Genomic DNA, 12,921 nt, shown 5'->3' with positions numbered 1-12,921 from the left:
TCACGCCTGTCTTGATCTCTCCGTGTTTACCGTCTGTGGCCGGAGTAATGATAGTCCGCTAAGTACCAGCGAGACATATACCACTCGATACAGCTTATACCTGTTTCTGTATGTCGCGTACAAAAACACCCGCGCCGGGACACTTCAATCCATTTGGCTGCCTCTCGATGCTTAAAACGTGATGTACAACGTTACTGCTCCTTGCACTGAAAAACACAAGGAAGTAGAGAGAGAGAGAGAAAAAAAAACTTTGAGATCACTGCAGAGACTGCATTGGAGAAATGCGAAAGCATTGGCGTTTCCCGCGACGTTGGTGGCTCCTAGTCGACGCCTTTCTACACCTATACTTGCCCACTCCGTTAAGATCCGACCGCCACTCTTCGATCTCCGATGCTACCACTCGACGATGTGTACTTTTTGTTCCTGCACTCTGATTGGTTATAGGCGTGACGTCATCAGGCGTATGGACGAGGCCACACTCTTAGGACGTCACATGGTCTGACTTATTAGTCTATTAGTTAAATCAATTAATCACACTCATTTAACTATCACCAGTAGTTAATGGTGTTATTTAGTATCATTTATTATTGACATCATTATACTCGTTAATTAAGATCACTACTATGAGTGTTAATAAGTGTAATTAATTATTGACTAATTTTATGACCGACGACTAATGACACTGAATCGATATTATTTTATCACCGACTTTATATACTTCACACCACTCTTCAGATCATGACTGATGACGTCACATCCGGCGATACATTTTTCGGACAATTCCGGTGCCGACATAGCCTAGTAATGCTTTCGCATTAAAAGAAAGGACGTCGGCCAGACTGTTGTTGGCATTGGCACGCCGGTGGCACGAATGGTGGAAAGTAGAGATCCCCACTCAAGGCAGGAGGAGGAGGAGGAGGAGGAGGAGGAGGAGGAGGAGGAGGAGGAGGAGGAAAGGCAGGGAGGTTAAAAGCGGGGGCTTGTGCAGATGTATATTTGTACTGCGTACGCAGCAGCGCTAGTTCAACATGAAAGCAAACCGAGCGTCGCTCGGACGAGGGCCTCGGGCGTTGAAAACACATAGGCTTGTGTCGAAATCCTCGCATTCACGAGGACGAGGCCCTGCTGTCGCGTTGTGGCCGCCGCTTTGCTTGTCCCAGCGCCGACATCACTCTAGAGACGAGTGCGTCCCTTGCGTTTTGCTCTGCGTACTTCACTCGGAGCGCCTCACGTTTATATTTGCGCCGACTGTTTTGCAATGCGGGCGCGCGGTTGAAAACAAACTGCGATTCTGAAAAGAAAACTCTCATTCAGCGCTTGTTTCGAGAGAACTTTTTTAAGTGTTTTGGTGAGAATAGTTTGCCACCTGTCACGGTTATGTCAGTTGTCCGCCTGAATGGATTATTCGTGAGATATTTCCTGTCTTTCGCCTCTGTATTCGTGATATAGCATTTCCTATCGCTTAATGGCATTATATTCAGAAGCGCATAAATAAACCCTTGCAAAAATGGTCTATAGACCGCCTATACACTTCTAATAGACTCTATTGCCTTCTTATATATATTTTTCTCGATTTGTAGGCTATAGACAAAAGTATACTAAAAGTGTATGGCCATAATCTATACATAGTCTATAGACTGTCCGTATAATTTGTATTGCCTAGAAACTGTTCTCTAGAGTTTGTCTATAGAGAGTCTATAGACTTTATAGACAGAAGTCTATGGATAGTCTAAAAATTATTTGTAAGGCAAATCTCCGAGTGACTGGGAACGAGTTGAAGGGTCGCTTAAAGAGGGCTATACTGCAAACGTTATACGCAGCATCGCAATTGCGTAGGCGAAAGTGTAGAGGAAAATTACAAGTGTCCGGAACGCAGTATCTCACCACTACGACCGCACAGATTACGTCGGCGAGGTACGAATAATCTGCGCCCATAAAGAGGGGTTTCATAAAGTAAGTTTCATGCGCGTTTATAAAAGACGCATTATGCACCATGCTCGCGGTCTTTAAAACGTTCGTTATAGTATTATTTCTATGCCCACATGGTTATCAAAAATCTGAGCCACATCCCGTTCTTGCCCCCTCTATGTCTCTACTTGCCAATGTGGACCGTTTAGACCTCAGTGTTGCCAGCACAATAGATATTGCCCCGGTGTCCACAGGTACTTCTGCACTAACAAGTTTTCTTTTCTGTTTCCCTTTTCAGAAACATGAATGGCATTCAGCTCAAGCCGGTAAGAGTCCCACGCACTACCGACCATTCGTTACCGTTCCTACCGCTGTCTGCAAAGAAAGCCTGCTCGAAGCACACAAGCTGAAGTCTGCCCTCGCAAATTAATCTAAAAAAAATGTAATTGCTTTTTACATCCGGAAACCGCACGTGGGCCACTATAATCTCTAGAGTAAAAGTCCCCAGATTATAATATCGATCGCCATTGGATTCATTAACGTGCCCTGAAAATTAATTACGCGAGTGAGTTTGCATATTGCCAGTCTCAAAATATGCCCACTGCATTCGGATATCGAATCTGGCCACTGCTACTCTACTTGTAGTCTTGTTTTTAGCGAACCCGCCCGCCACGCCTAAACAGCGGCTGCAGCCCTAACCACAAAATTAGGCGGCGGGCGACCGGATTGACTAGGAACCAGATGAAAGAAGTCAGAATAGAAAGTGAACGTTTGCCCTAAGTTAACACCAGAGTACAGTTATTGATTTTTTTACTCTCAAGATGAGGAGACATTAAAGATGGAAGCCGCCGCGGTGGCTCAGTGGTTATTGTGTTCGGCTGCTGACCCGAAAGACGCGGGTTCGATCCTGGCCGCGCCGGTCGCATTTCGATGGAAGCGAGATGCCAGAGTGTGGTGTACTGTGCGATGTGAGTGCACGTTAAAAAAAACCAGGCGGTCGAAATTAGCGGAGCCCTCCACTACGGCGTCATTCATAGACTGAGTCGCTTTGGGACTTAAAGATGGGAGTAGGAAATACTACAAAGGCTCCCGAGCAAAAACCAGCGGGAAATGTATGGGACAATTGTGATGGTAAACAACAGGAAACAGTAATGATGAGTGGCTATAACGGTACAGAAATGTGTGAGCACTTTGTAAAAAGAGTTTAGATCTCGCAGTGAATTTGCTCTCCTATTTCTGTGATACCGTGCTACGAAGCCTGTCGCGGCCATTGTTTAGATTTGTTTTTACTGTCATGCTAAAATTGAAGCCAGCGCCCCCTTACTACGCATCTGGTAACGAAGAAAAAGAAAATAACCGCCAGTCTCGCTTCGTATTACTTCCGCCATCTGCCGCCGCAAGCGCCTATCGCGGAATTTGCTCGGAACGCCGCGGCAAAAAAAAAAAAAGAAGGGAGGGGGGAACAAATATATAGCAGCAGTGAGGAAGGCAGCCGTTCCGTATATTGTGTCCAGTCGAAGCCCTGCCAATGCCGAGCGGCTGATTACCATTACAATGACCGCCGGGCTCGAGTTTCCCATCAGCATGCGGGATGGAAAAGAAGCAGTACTGCAAGAGCGCTGTCTGTGTGCAGTCGCAAGGTCGCGTTCTTCGGATGGCGTGCTCTTGTATAGTGCGCGCCATCTAGAAAACGCGACCTTCCGTTGCTGTCCTGCGGATTCAAGGTCAGGCTGTGACGCTGCACCGACTTCCGACACGAATCTTGGCGTATCTAGAGGAGGCGGATTCTGCTCAGCACTGACAGGAAATTTGATGCGTTCGTCTAGAAGGCTCTGCTAGTGTAAAGAATAGAAGTACTATGAAGGAAAAAGAACCTCGTGCAATTTCCAGGAGCCCTTGCAGAGTTTCTGTACAGTGGTTGGCTGGTGGAGTTTGTGAGGAATTTTAAGAAAGTGTACATCCGAGCATTGTAACGCAGACAGCCGTTCCGCAGCCAAACTTGCTAGCTCAGCGTGTGTTGCTGCGAAAACCAGTTTGCGCGGGCTCCTAAACCTGTGCTTTTGAGTGCTTGTGGTGTTCAGTGCTGGTACCTTTTATTTCGTTTTCTTGAATAAAATTGCTAGCGATAACACATTCTGTGTTTCTGTAGTTAAGCACGTGTCTATTATATTAAGTATGACTGCGGAAAATTCTCCAGTACTCCAAAAATAACGCTCGATTGTGCGCTTCAGTAACTAAATAGTCTATTCTTTTAACAGCCTATCTAGAAGAGAACAAAATAATAAAACCCTTTATGTACGGCTTTCGTAAAAGCCTTTCTACCATTACTAAACTAATCGAGCTAACGCATGATATATTCATCGGTATCCATCATCAGATACAAGTAGACCTCATATTCTTGGACTTATCGAAAGCTTTCGACCGGATATCGCAAGCCAAATTTATTATCAAACTTCAACTATAGCGCTATATTGTTTATTCGACAAACACAAGTTAACAGACCCACCGACAGAATTACTGTAACACGCAGGACTGCTGACTCTTCAAAACAGCCAAACTTGCGCGCCTTAAATTTATGTAGGAACTCAACCACAGTCAATTAAAATTGAATATTTCAAGATACACACCAAAATTCTCAACGAGACTAACACGTTATAATGTCTCACACACACGCTAATCGAGTTTGCATTCCATACTTAGACTTTCAAGTATTCATTATTTCTGCTCCTATCGCGCACATTGAAAATCAGCCACATACAACTGAATCAATACTTCTGTTATTTTTGTCTTTTGTTATTTTGTCCCGTCTTTGTTGTGCATGTTTGTATTATAATTATTTGCTCAGCTTATTTTTGTCACATGTTCCTCGTTTTTGTTCTTAAAATTTATATTATTGATAATGCAACGCAATAGTGCGTACTTTCAATCATTGATACTTGTCAGATTTTTATCTCATTGCAGTTTTTCATTGCCCTGTTACGATCTGTTACGATCCCTGATGGGATTGATAGTATCAAATAAATAAGTAAGTAAATAAAAATAGTCGGACTAATTTAGAAGCTATGCGGTTTCCGACGGCGTGAATTTGAAGGTGTGGCCTATATACGAATATAAAAAAAAATGCATAACTGTACCTTTTTTCGATTATCTAGTCCAAAATAAGGGGTGGGGCCCTTACACGCGATTATTCGGCATCTCCTCAAATCATTGTACGGATCGCCAGTCGTTTCGGAGGTGTATTATGGTACGACGTCTTGCTCACAGTGCCGCTTCAAAGGCGGTCAGTATATGTCGTAATCCGTACATAATTGATACTTCCCGCCATAGATTAACCCCGTCAATGATGAACGATTTGTCTAGACGAAGACAGGTTCTCTTGCCGAAACGTTGGGAAGCACCCTGAGGCTTTCCCCTCCCTTGTTCACTTTGTGATTACTTCGACTAGAGGGTGACGATGTTTATATGGGGCCAGAAAATACAATAATTCCTGTGTTTCGATTCTGTTCTCGTCAACGTTCGCCGCTCAGAATGGCTCATACCACCGATCTAGCGTTGTCGGAGCTAAGGGAAAAGCAGAATACAATAAAAATAATAAAATACTGAGGGGCTTTAAGGCGACTAATGTGCTTTAAATGCGAAAGCATCGTTTATATCGTTATTTTATTTTTATCATTTTATTTTTTTTATTCGTTTTTAATGACTCAACTACTCATTACCATGCAGTCGTAAGGCAACGCATATACAAGGTTCACCTTAATTCGGAAAAAAAGCAACGCAGTTTTATGGCCTATGGGTTGCGTGCGCACCTCGCAGTCTTGAAGTCCTGGGTACAATATCTTTCTTTGATGCCACGGTAACGTCATCTGGGACTTTTCGGGACCATTCCTTCTGGCCAACGCCGACTCAGGGTTTCTTTGCGTATGAGCCATATAATGCTTTCGCATTAATATAATCGGAATATCCTAATTCATATATACAGTAGGGATGATGGAATGGAAGCTGCATCATTCAGGGTATCCCACGATTAACGGTGCTGACTTTTCGCATGTCAGGGTCGTTCCTTCTGAAACCTCGCCTGAGACCATAGCGAATAATCACGGTTTTTTACGCACCCCCGCATTTATTTTTTTCTTGCATTTACAATGGTGCGAAAATCAGGCCCGGAACATATTTTGTCTGTTTTTGATTACCTGACTTGATACAATCCAATGGGGGCTACTTAAAGAGGGCTGCTTTCTTTTTCCTTCTGAGGATTCTTGTGAGTTGCCACAGGGAGGCGCCATTTGAAAAACAAAAAAAGGTCTTTGGTGTTCAGACTCATTGTCAAAATAATAAATGTAATAAAAAATAAATAATTAATGTCTCTGATAAATATACGTTGCACCGCCCATTTTATTGACGGGCTCATCAATATTAAGTGCAGAAAGTTTAATGGCAGTAATTTTGTTTGAAGAAAGAAAAAAATGGAAGTCGAGCAGTCACGATGCGTTCCACGGTCACCTGCATCGACATCATCTATTAAGAAATCGGCTTGGCGACATTTCATTGCACTAATACGTCGAGTGCTGTGCTGACCGCACCTCCAATACGACGAGACAATGAAATGATTTTCCCGCCTATGCTTCCTGAACATCCGGTTTGATTACGTCAGTGCTCTTGGTTGTGACGCACGTGAGACTGAACAGCTTTCAGAAATTCTTAGCTCTAAACGTGATCCATAATTGCAGCGATGGGGGAAAAAGCCGCGAAAATACTTGCGTAAGAAATGCACGTTCAGCATGCGCCTCATTCCTGACTGAAAAAAAAAATTCTATATCCGATCATTCAGAAACCAACAAAAATAATTTTCGAAACGCCTACCGACGAGAAGAAATTTAAAATGTGGCGTTTAAAAATATTGTGCAATGGTAGTGAAGCGTTGGGGGAAAGTTCTGTCTTCTCTTTTCAGTCTTGATTTCTTTTTCCACTGTTAATTTTTTCAGCAGCATGTCCATTCAAAACCTCAGTGCGAAGAAAATTCTAAATTTTGTTCCCTAACGGCGAGTTCCGGGAGTGTGACAAGGAGCAGGGGGGGGGGGGGGGGTGCTGGTAATGCACTTATTGATGTTAGGAGTAGGTGCTAAGCTACTGGACAGGGACAGAGCAGCAACACTGCATGAGCTTAGACCCTGCAATAGCCGTCCATGAAGACGGTATAAAAGGAAATCTATACAAAGTTGAGTTTTTTGCGCATGCGCAGACGTGTTTTGGCTTTCTGAGAATGTTTTCTTGAATGTGTATTAAACTTCAGTTGACGTCCAGCGTGTCTGTTTCTCTGTCTCTGTCCGCTGTTTTATTCTCGCTAGCTAACACGTGGCGTCATAAGTGTGTCAATCCTAGTCCGCAATGCGCACGTCTGATCGAGTCGGCGACTCTCTCCAGCTTTATCTCACACGGCGTGCGCATATGTCAACAGCTCGCCGCCTTTCGTCACACGTATGCGCGCAGACCACGGGAGCCAAAGTCGCTGGACGACAGGCACGGCGGATTCGCGAGGGAGAGCATAATGCCCTCGCATTTGACTCCGGCTCAGAATATGCCGCGATATTTTTTGTGGCGGACAAAGGCTGCCCTGCAGGCGCGAAGTGGACGTCATCCGACCATATGTGCCATGACAATCGAAATGATATATCAGGGCGGTACTCGGAGGCGATGCACATGAAAGGTTCAGGTCTTAGAATAGCCGCATTAGTGCCTATAGTGCGTGGAAAAACTCGTTGCTATGGAGAGAGAATGGCTTCTTCAAGAACACTACGATGAAACGGTGAGCACCAATGCCCCTAAAACACTGCGATCAGCAACAGTGCAACATGTTTTTTTTTTATTTAAGGTTCTCCAGCGCCATGCGAAGGCCGAGATATAGAATAACGAACTGAGCTAATGATAGCTGGGGATAGAAATACTGGGCTCTAGATTAACAAATATTAACAAAGTTTCGCTACTGGCAAGGCGAGTACCTGAGGCAACGTAAAAGTGACTAACGTTTTCTCTAGGTATGTCATATAGGTGGCGCTCAATCCAGAAATCGGATGACTTGCTAAAAACAATGTGTTTGTGACACTGTTTTGTTAACCGTAAGCAATCAACAACCATTACGTGCAGCATACTACTTACCCGCCCCCTATCCCAGCTTTTTTTAATTTCGATGTGGCAAGCAAATTCTTGGCGTTGTCTAAAAACCCCATATTCGAATAAATTCGAGCAAGGTGCGCCTTGATCACAGAGCTGGAAACCAGTAGCAGGCTTAATACGTTCCTTAGTTTTAGCTGAGAGTGAAACAAAAGCAAAATAAACTATCTATTTCGTGCTACTTGCTTTAAAGCTTTGAGAACGGTTTTCACTATGCTCCTACCCCCCCCCTACCCCCCTACCCACCCCCCCCCCACCCAAAAAAAAAAAGTTAGCGAAGTAGTTAAAACTTAAAACCAACGACAACAATGTCGTGATCTGTACTTGCACGTCGCAAAATGTGATGCCACTGAACTTTTTTTTTCTTTATTGGCAGTTCCACTGGACACCTTCGCCCCACGTTACTCGGTATTACCTGTTATTCAACACGTAACTAAAACCGTGCATTCCTCATCAAACTCTGAAATGGTCTTACCTGATCGCGGGCAAACTCCACAAAGTGTTCCTGCGCGTAATAAGGTCCGGTGCCCATTCACTAACTAGTCGCAAACTCATGGTCATTACCGAATCATTATGAATCAGTCGTACGTGCGAGCAACTTTGCAAACATACACAGCTCCGACTCCAACCCCGCTGCACGTATTTAGTCAGTGCGCGGCCTCTCGTTTAGCTCAAGCGCCTCTGCCCAATCAGACGCCTTCTCGTTTCGCTCCCGTGGGATTACACCTACGTCGCGCTTCCGACATCCTCCTTGCCCTAATAGCGCGACCATCCCAGCGTCTGCCCTTAATCCGCGATTTGTCAGCGCTGCCGAATACTCGCGCCGTGTGCAAACACCCCAGGCTTGACCGAGAACCTGTCGGCCTCCCGTGACGCGGTGTGAATAGCGGTATCCCTGACAGGCCCTGAGGCGAACTCATAGGCCAACTCAGAGACCAACTCAGAGACCAACTCAGAGGTGAACTCAGCATTCCTTTTCATTTGTTTGAATAATTTGCTTTGTTGCTGTGTATCTAGATAGTACCTGCATTTCACGCATTTCAGTTTTAACAATTGTTTGGAGATCTTAACCTATGTTCTTTTTCTTCCTTTACTCTTTAATAATAATAATTGGTGTTTGAGGAAAGCAAATGGCGCGGTATCTGTCTCGTATATCGTTGGACACCTGAACCGCGCCGTAAAGGAAGGGATATTTCCTTTTCTAAAGCAAGATCGACGCGTCACAAACATTCTAATACACTTAACGAGTACCCTTTCTATACTGACTGCTTCAAATACTCATTTCTTCCGTTTGCCACTCGTGAATGGAACAGTCTAAATCCTTCAATAACTAGCAGCTCATCGTTAGGAAAGTTCAGCGCTGCTATCGAGAGCTCGGTACTTTATTGGGAAATATTTTTGTGTGTGTTTTCTGTGTTGCTAATATTGCTTCCTATTCTGTGTGCCTTTTTAATGTTAACTTTGTTCGGGTATACACAGACTACCAGTATTGTTTTCGGAACTGTTGCGATGTAACTTCTGTCATGACGCCTATTGTGAGATTAATTTGTCTTGTTTCGATATGGTTATGATACAGTTCGTTGTATTGTTATTCTGCGTTGTTGTATTTTTGGTTGTATTTCCATAGTTAATTCCAGTGCCTTTGCTTTACCCTTACTATTAGTTGTCTATTTTACGATCTTCACCGAAATGATGTATTTTTTGAACCGTTATTACTAACCCTATTTTGCCCTCCTGCAACAATCCCAAATGGGATTAGCAGTATGTATAAATAAATAAAATAAATAAATAAAGGAGGGAGTGCCGTAAAGGAAGGGATAAAGGAGGGAGTAAAGGGAGTGCTTTACTCTTTATAATCTCATTTTATGCCTCTTCCCCATCATTTTAATTCTGCGTGAAAAGAATGTGAGATAGTAAAGTACACAAAGAAGTAAACGGGCACGTAAATGCATTGCCTAATGGGAGGGCTCGGCCCCATAGTTTTTTTTTTCATTGTTCGCCATATCCACACGCTACTTGCGCTACATGAATGCCCGATTTGATTGAGCCATGTGTGCCTGCGTGCCACCAGCAGTGTTAACGCTGGAGTTTCGCGTCTTAGGTATAAGCTTCTGCATTAGTAAATTAAGAATTGAAGAGCTGTGAAGCACCTCAAGTGCCTGTCGATTACTACATATGTCTACAATCGAATAAAGCACGTAATCTTGAAAGAAAGGTGTATTGACTTAGTGTACAGCATTTCGTTGGTAGAAAACGATTCAGAGCAAGCACACGCTAAGCTTAATTGATTATTGCAACTCTAACTCGTACTTTCTCGGCCTAATGTGGATGCTAAGTACGTATGCACCGAGCTACACAAGGTCGTACACGTTTTTGACTATCGATTGAACTTAGTTAGCGACCAATTAATAGCCCGTGGTTTGTTACACTATGCTTGTTTATTCTGGTGCCTTCGAAACTGACATGTTCTGTCGAAAGAAACAGTGGGAAGGTCGGCGAAGCTTATACTCTTACCGTGTTTCTTTCCATATAAGACATGCATGGAACGATGCTATCAAGGGAATATTTACATGTCCAATCGTACGCTGTCAGAGGCACCGGTCTTCTCTATCCGCCGCACTTCAGTAGTAATTCCTATTTATAAACGTCACGAAGCTGCGCCACCGTACGAGCACTGTAATAGAGAGCACCGGATTAATTTAGACCCCCCGGGGTCCTATTAATATGCAGCGAAATCTCCGCATGAGAGACTTATTTTTATGTTCCGTCCTCGTCGAAATGTGGTCGCCGCGGGCGGGCATCAAACCTCCTCACCCAATAGCTGCACACTGTAGACACTAATCCACCACGGCGACTGCATGCCAGCGTTTGTCTGTCTGCGAAAGAGCGCCCTGGCGACGTCTATCTCTCCGCCGTCGAATAGCAATCAGCCGCATTACAAGCAATTCGTATACGGATAGCAGCACCAATAAAGCCGAAAGCCAGGGAACGTGGGCGGAAAGCCCGAGGCTGGGATGACGAGGATTTAAGGGCGACCGCGAGGGGACATATCGACTATGCGGAAAAGGGGGGGGGGGGGGGTGCTGTTCGTGACGCAGGCAGCGGGGCCGACGTATGCTGCTGCTGCTGCGGCGAGTGCGATCAGCGCAAACGCGGAATATATCTCGGGCGCGCGCCGCTCGGTGTCTCCCCGCTGCCATCGCCGGCGTCATCGGCGACAGTGGCGGGCGTCGGTGGCTCCCCGCAGGAATGCAGTACGCTGGACGCAACAGGAGGAAGGAAGAAAGAGCCAGGTCGCCCCAAGCAGCTCATCGATCGAGGAAAAAAGAAACGCGCCGGCCGCAGTAGCCACAATGCCCGTGAGTGCGTCAGACCATACGCTCCGTATATATATATTTATATTTTTGCCACCTGCTCTCTCTTGGTTGGCTGAACTCTCTTCGCTACTCCACCGGCGGCGTCTCGATGCCGCTCCCTCGGCTGTCATCAACTGGCCGGGTCTCTCTCGGTCGCCATGCTGTCGTCGCGTTCGAAGGCACCCCGAGCAAGAAACAGGACGAGAACACTCCAGTGATCAAAGCTTCGTGGGGTTGAGGTTGTCTCTAGCTACTATCGGGATCACTGCCGTGAAATTCTCCGGTGTAGTGACACTTCAGATAAAGAGAACAGATAAAATAACGTCCCTAGCCGCGACATAGATCCGTGCCTTTCATGCGCTCCGGCAGAATTGAACGGATAAGACCTTCGCCACGAAATAGGCGCATGATTTGGAAGAAATTACATCTTTCGTATATGTCGCCGTGATTCGCGAAGAGCGACAGTCATGTCGGCTATTTAACTCCATTAAATGCCACATGTGGACCCTGCTTAGATTTAACGAGGCAGTCTTCATGCAGCCGCAAGTTGTACTTTAAACTCACACCGCTTGATTGAGCATACAGCTTTCGGGGCCTTCCCTGACCAGTCGTGCCACGATACACAGCAGGTTGCTATTACTACATGCGATTCCTTTTATGAGTTGTGACCGCCATGTACAGGCACTTGTCTACGCCTAGACAATAGCATGCGCTTTGAGTCCCTCATTTGATTTTCGCGGTTAACTCTACCTCGTCTCGCTTTTCGAATGGCGTCCCGCCATGCTACTTATATATAGCACGCTGCGGCACAGCGTAGATGCACGACCACCAGCTGTAGAGATCTCTTATTTTTTTTTCCTATTTGCCTCGAAGTCTGGCGCCCAGGAGCTTACGCTTGCCGCAATCTCTTCACGGCAGGCCGCATCGTCAGCGCGCGCTCTGACTGTCAATGGCCTGTTTTGTATTCGGCGGGAATAGCGCGCCGTATAGTCAGATTTGTGCTAAGAGTCGCCCCACTCGACATAGGCTGTCTAGCCTTTTTGCCGTTCTTGTTTCTTGCGTGTTCGCGCGATGTCTTTGCGTGAGAGGTATTCTCGAGTGGTTCGTTTATCTTTCCTTTTGATATCCGCCTCGCAAAAAACATTCCGCACTTCACCCTGTATTCCTGGCGAATGGAGTGGGATCTTTTGTGCTTGCGTGGATGTGTAGCGCGTGTGTATACAGAGTGATGGGATGGAAGTTTGAACGCGTCTGAGTGCTTTCAGCAGGCGTATATTACGGCAGTCAAGGGGTCATGACGGAACCGTGCAAACAATAAACATATCGCGTTGCTGTCAGTTTTATTCTAGGAGGCTTTAGAAAATAAGAAACAACAAAGTCATGAACAAGCAAACCGCACTCCCTGGCTCATGAATGAAGGCGGGGATTCACTTTTCGTTATATTTTGTAATTCTGGAAAAAGTAGTCGCCGGATTACTTTTCGCGCTTG

The 12,921-nt window shown here is 45.3% G+C and overlaps 1 protein-coding gene across 8 annotated transcripts in view; it reads left to right on the top strand.

The window, feature by feature from the left end:
* Positions 1 to 12,921, top strand: part of Nep3 (M13 family metallopeptidase neprilysin 3) — a 130,693-nt gene that overhangs the window by 48,626 nt on the left and 69,146 nt on the right. For 4 of the 8 annotated variants that reach the window (XM_077653472.1, XM_077653466.1, XM_077653470.1 and 1 more), the window contains exon 2: positions 2,207 to 2,234. The exons of 2 other annotated variants lie outside the window; for them this stretch is intronic. In XM_077653472.1, coding sequence (XP_077509598.1) covers positions 2,211 to 2,234 — 24 coding nt within the window. In that variant the 5' untranslated portion in view covers positions 2,207 to 2,210. Of the gene's footprint in view, positions 1 to 2,206; positions 2,235 to 11,298; positions 11,436 to 12,921 lie in introns of those variants that run through there. 2 more of the 8 variants (XM_077653473.1, XM_077653469.1) reach the window with 2 other exon arrangements.

The sequence above is a fragment of the Amblyomma americanum genome, chromosome 2, assembly GCF_052857255.1.
Source record: "Amblyomma americanum isolate KBUSLIRL-KWMA chromosome 2, ASM5285725v1, whole genome shotgun sequence".
NCBI lineage: Eukaryota > Metazoa > Arthropoda > Arachnida > Ixodida > Ixodidae > Amblyomma > Amblyomma americanum.
Note: the sequence above shows the minus strand (reverse complement) of the source record. Positions and strands in the feature narration are given on the sequence as shown.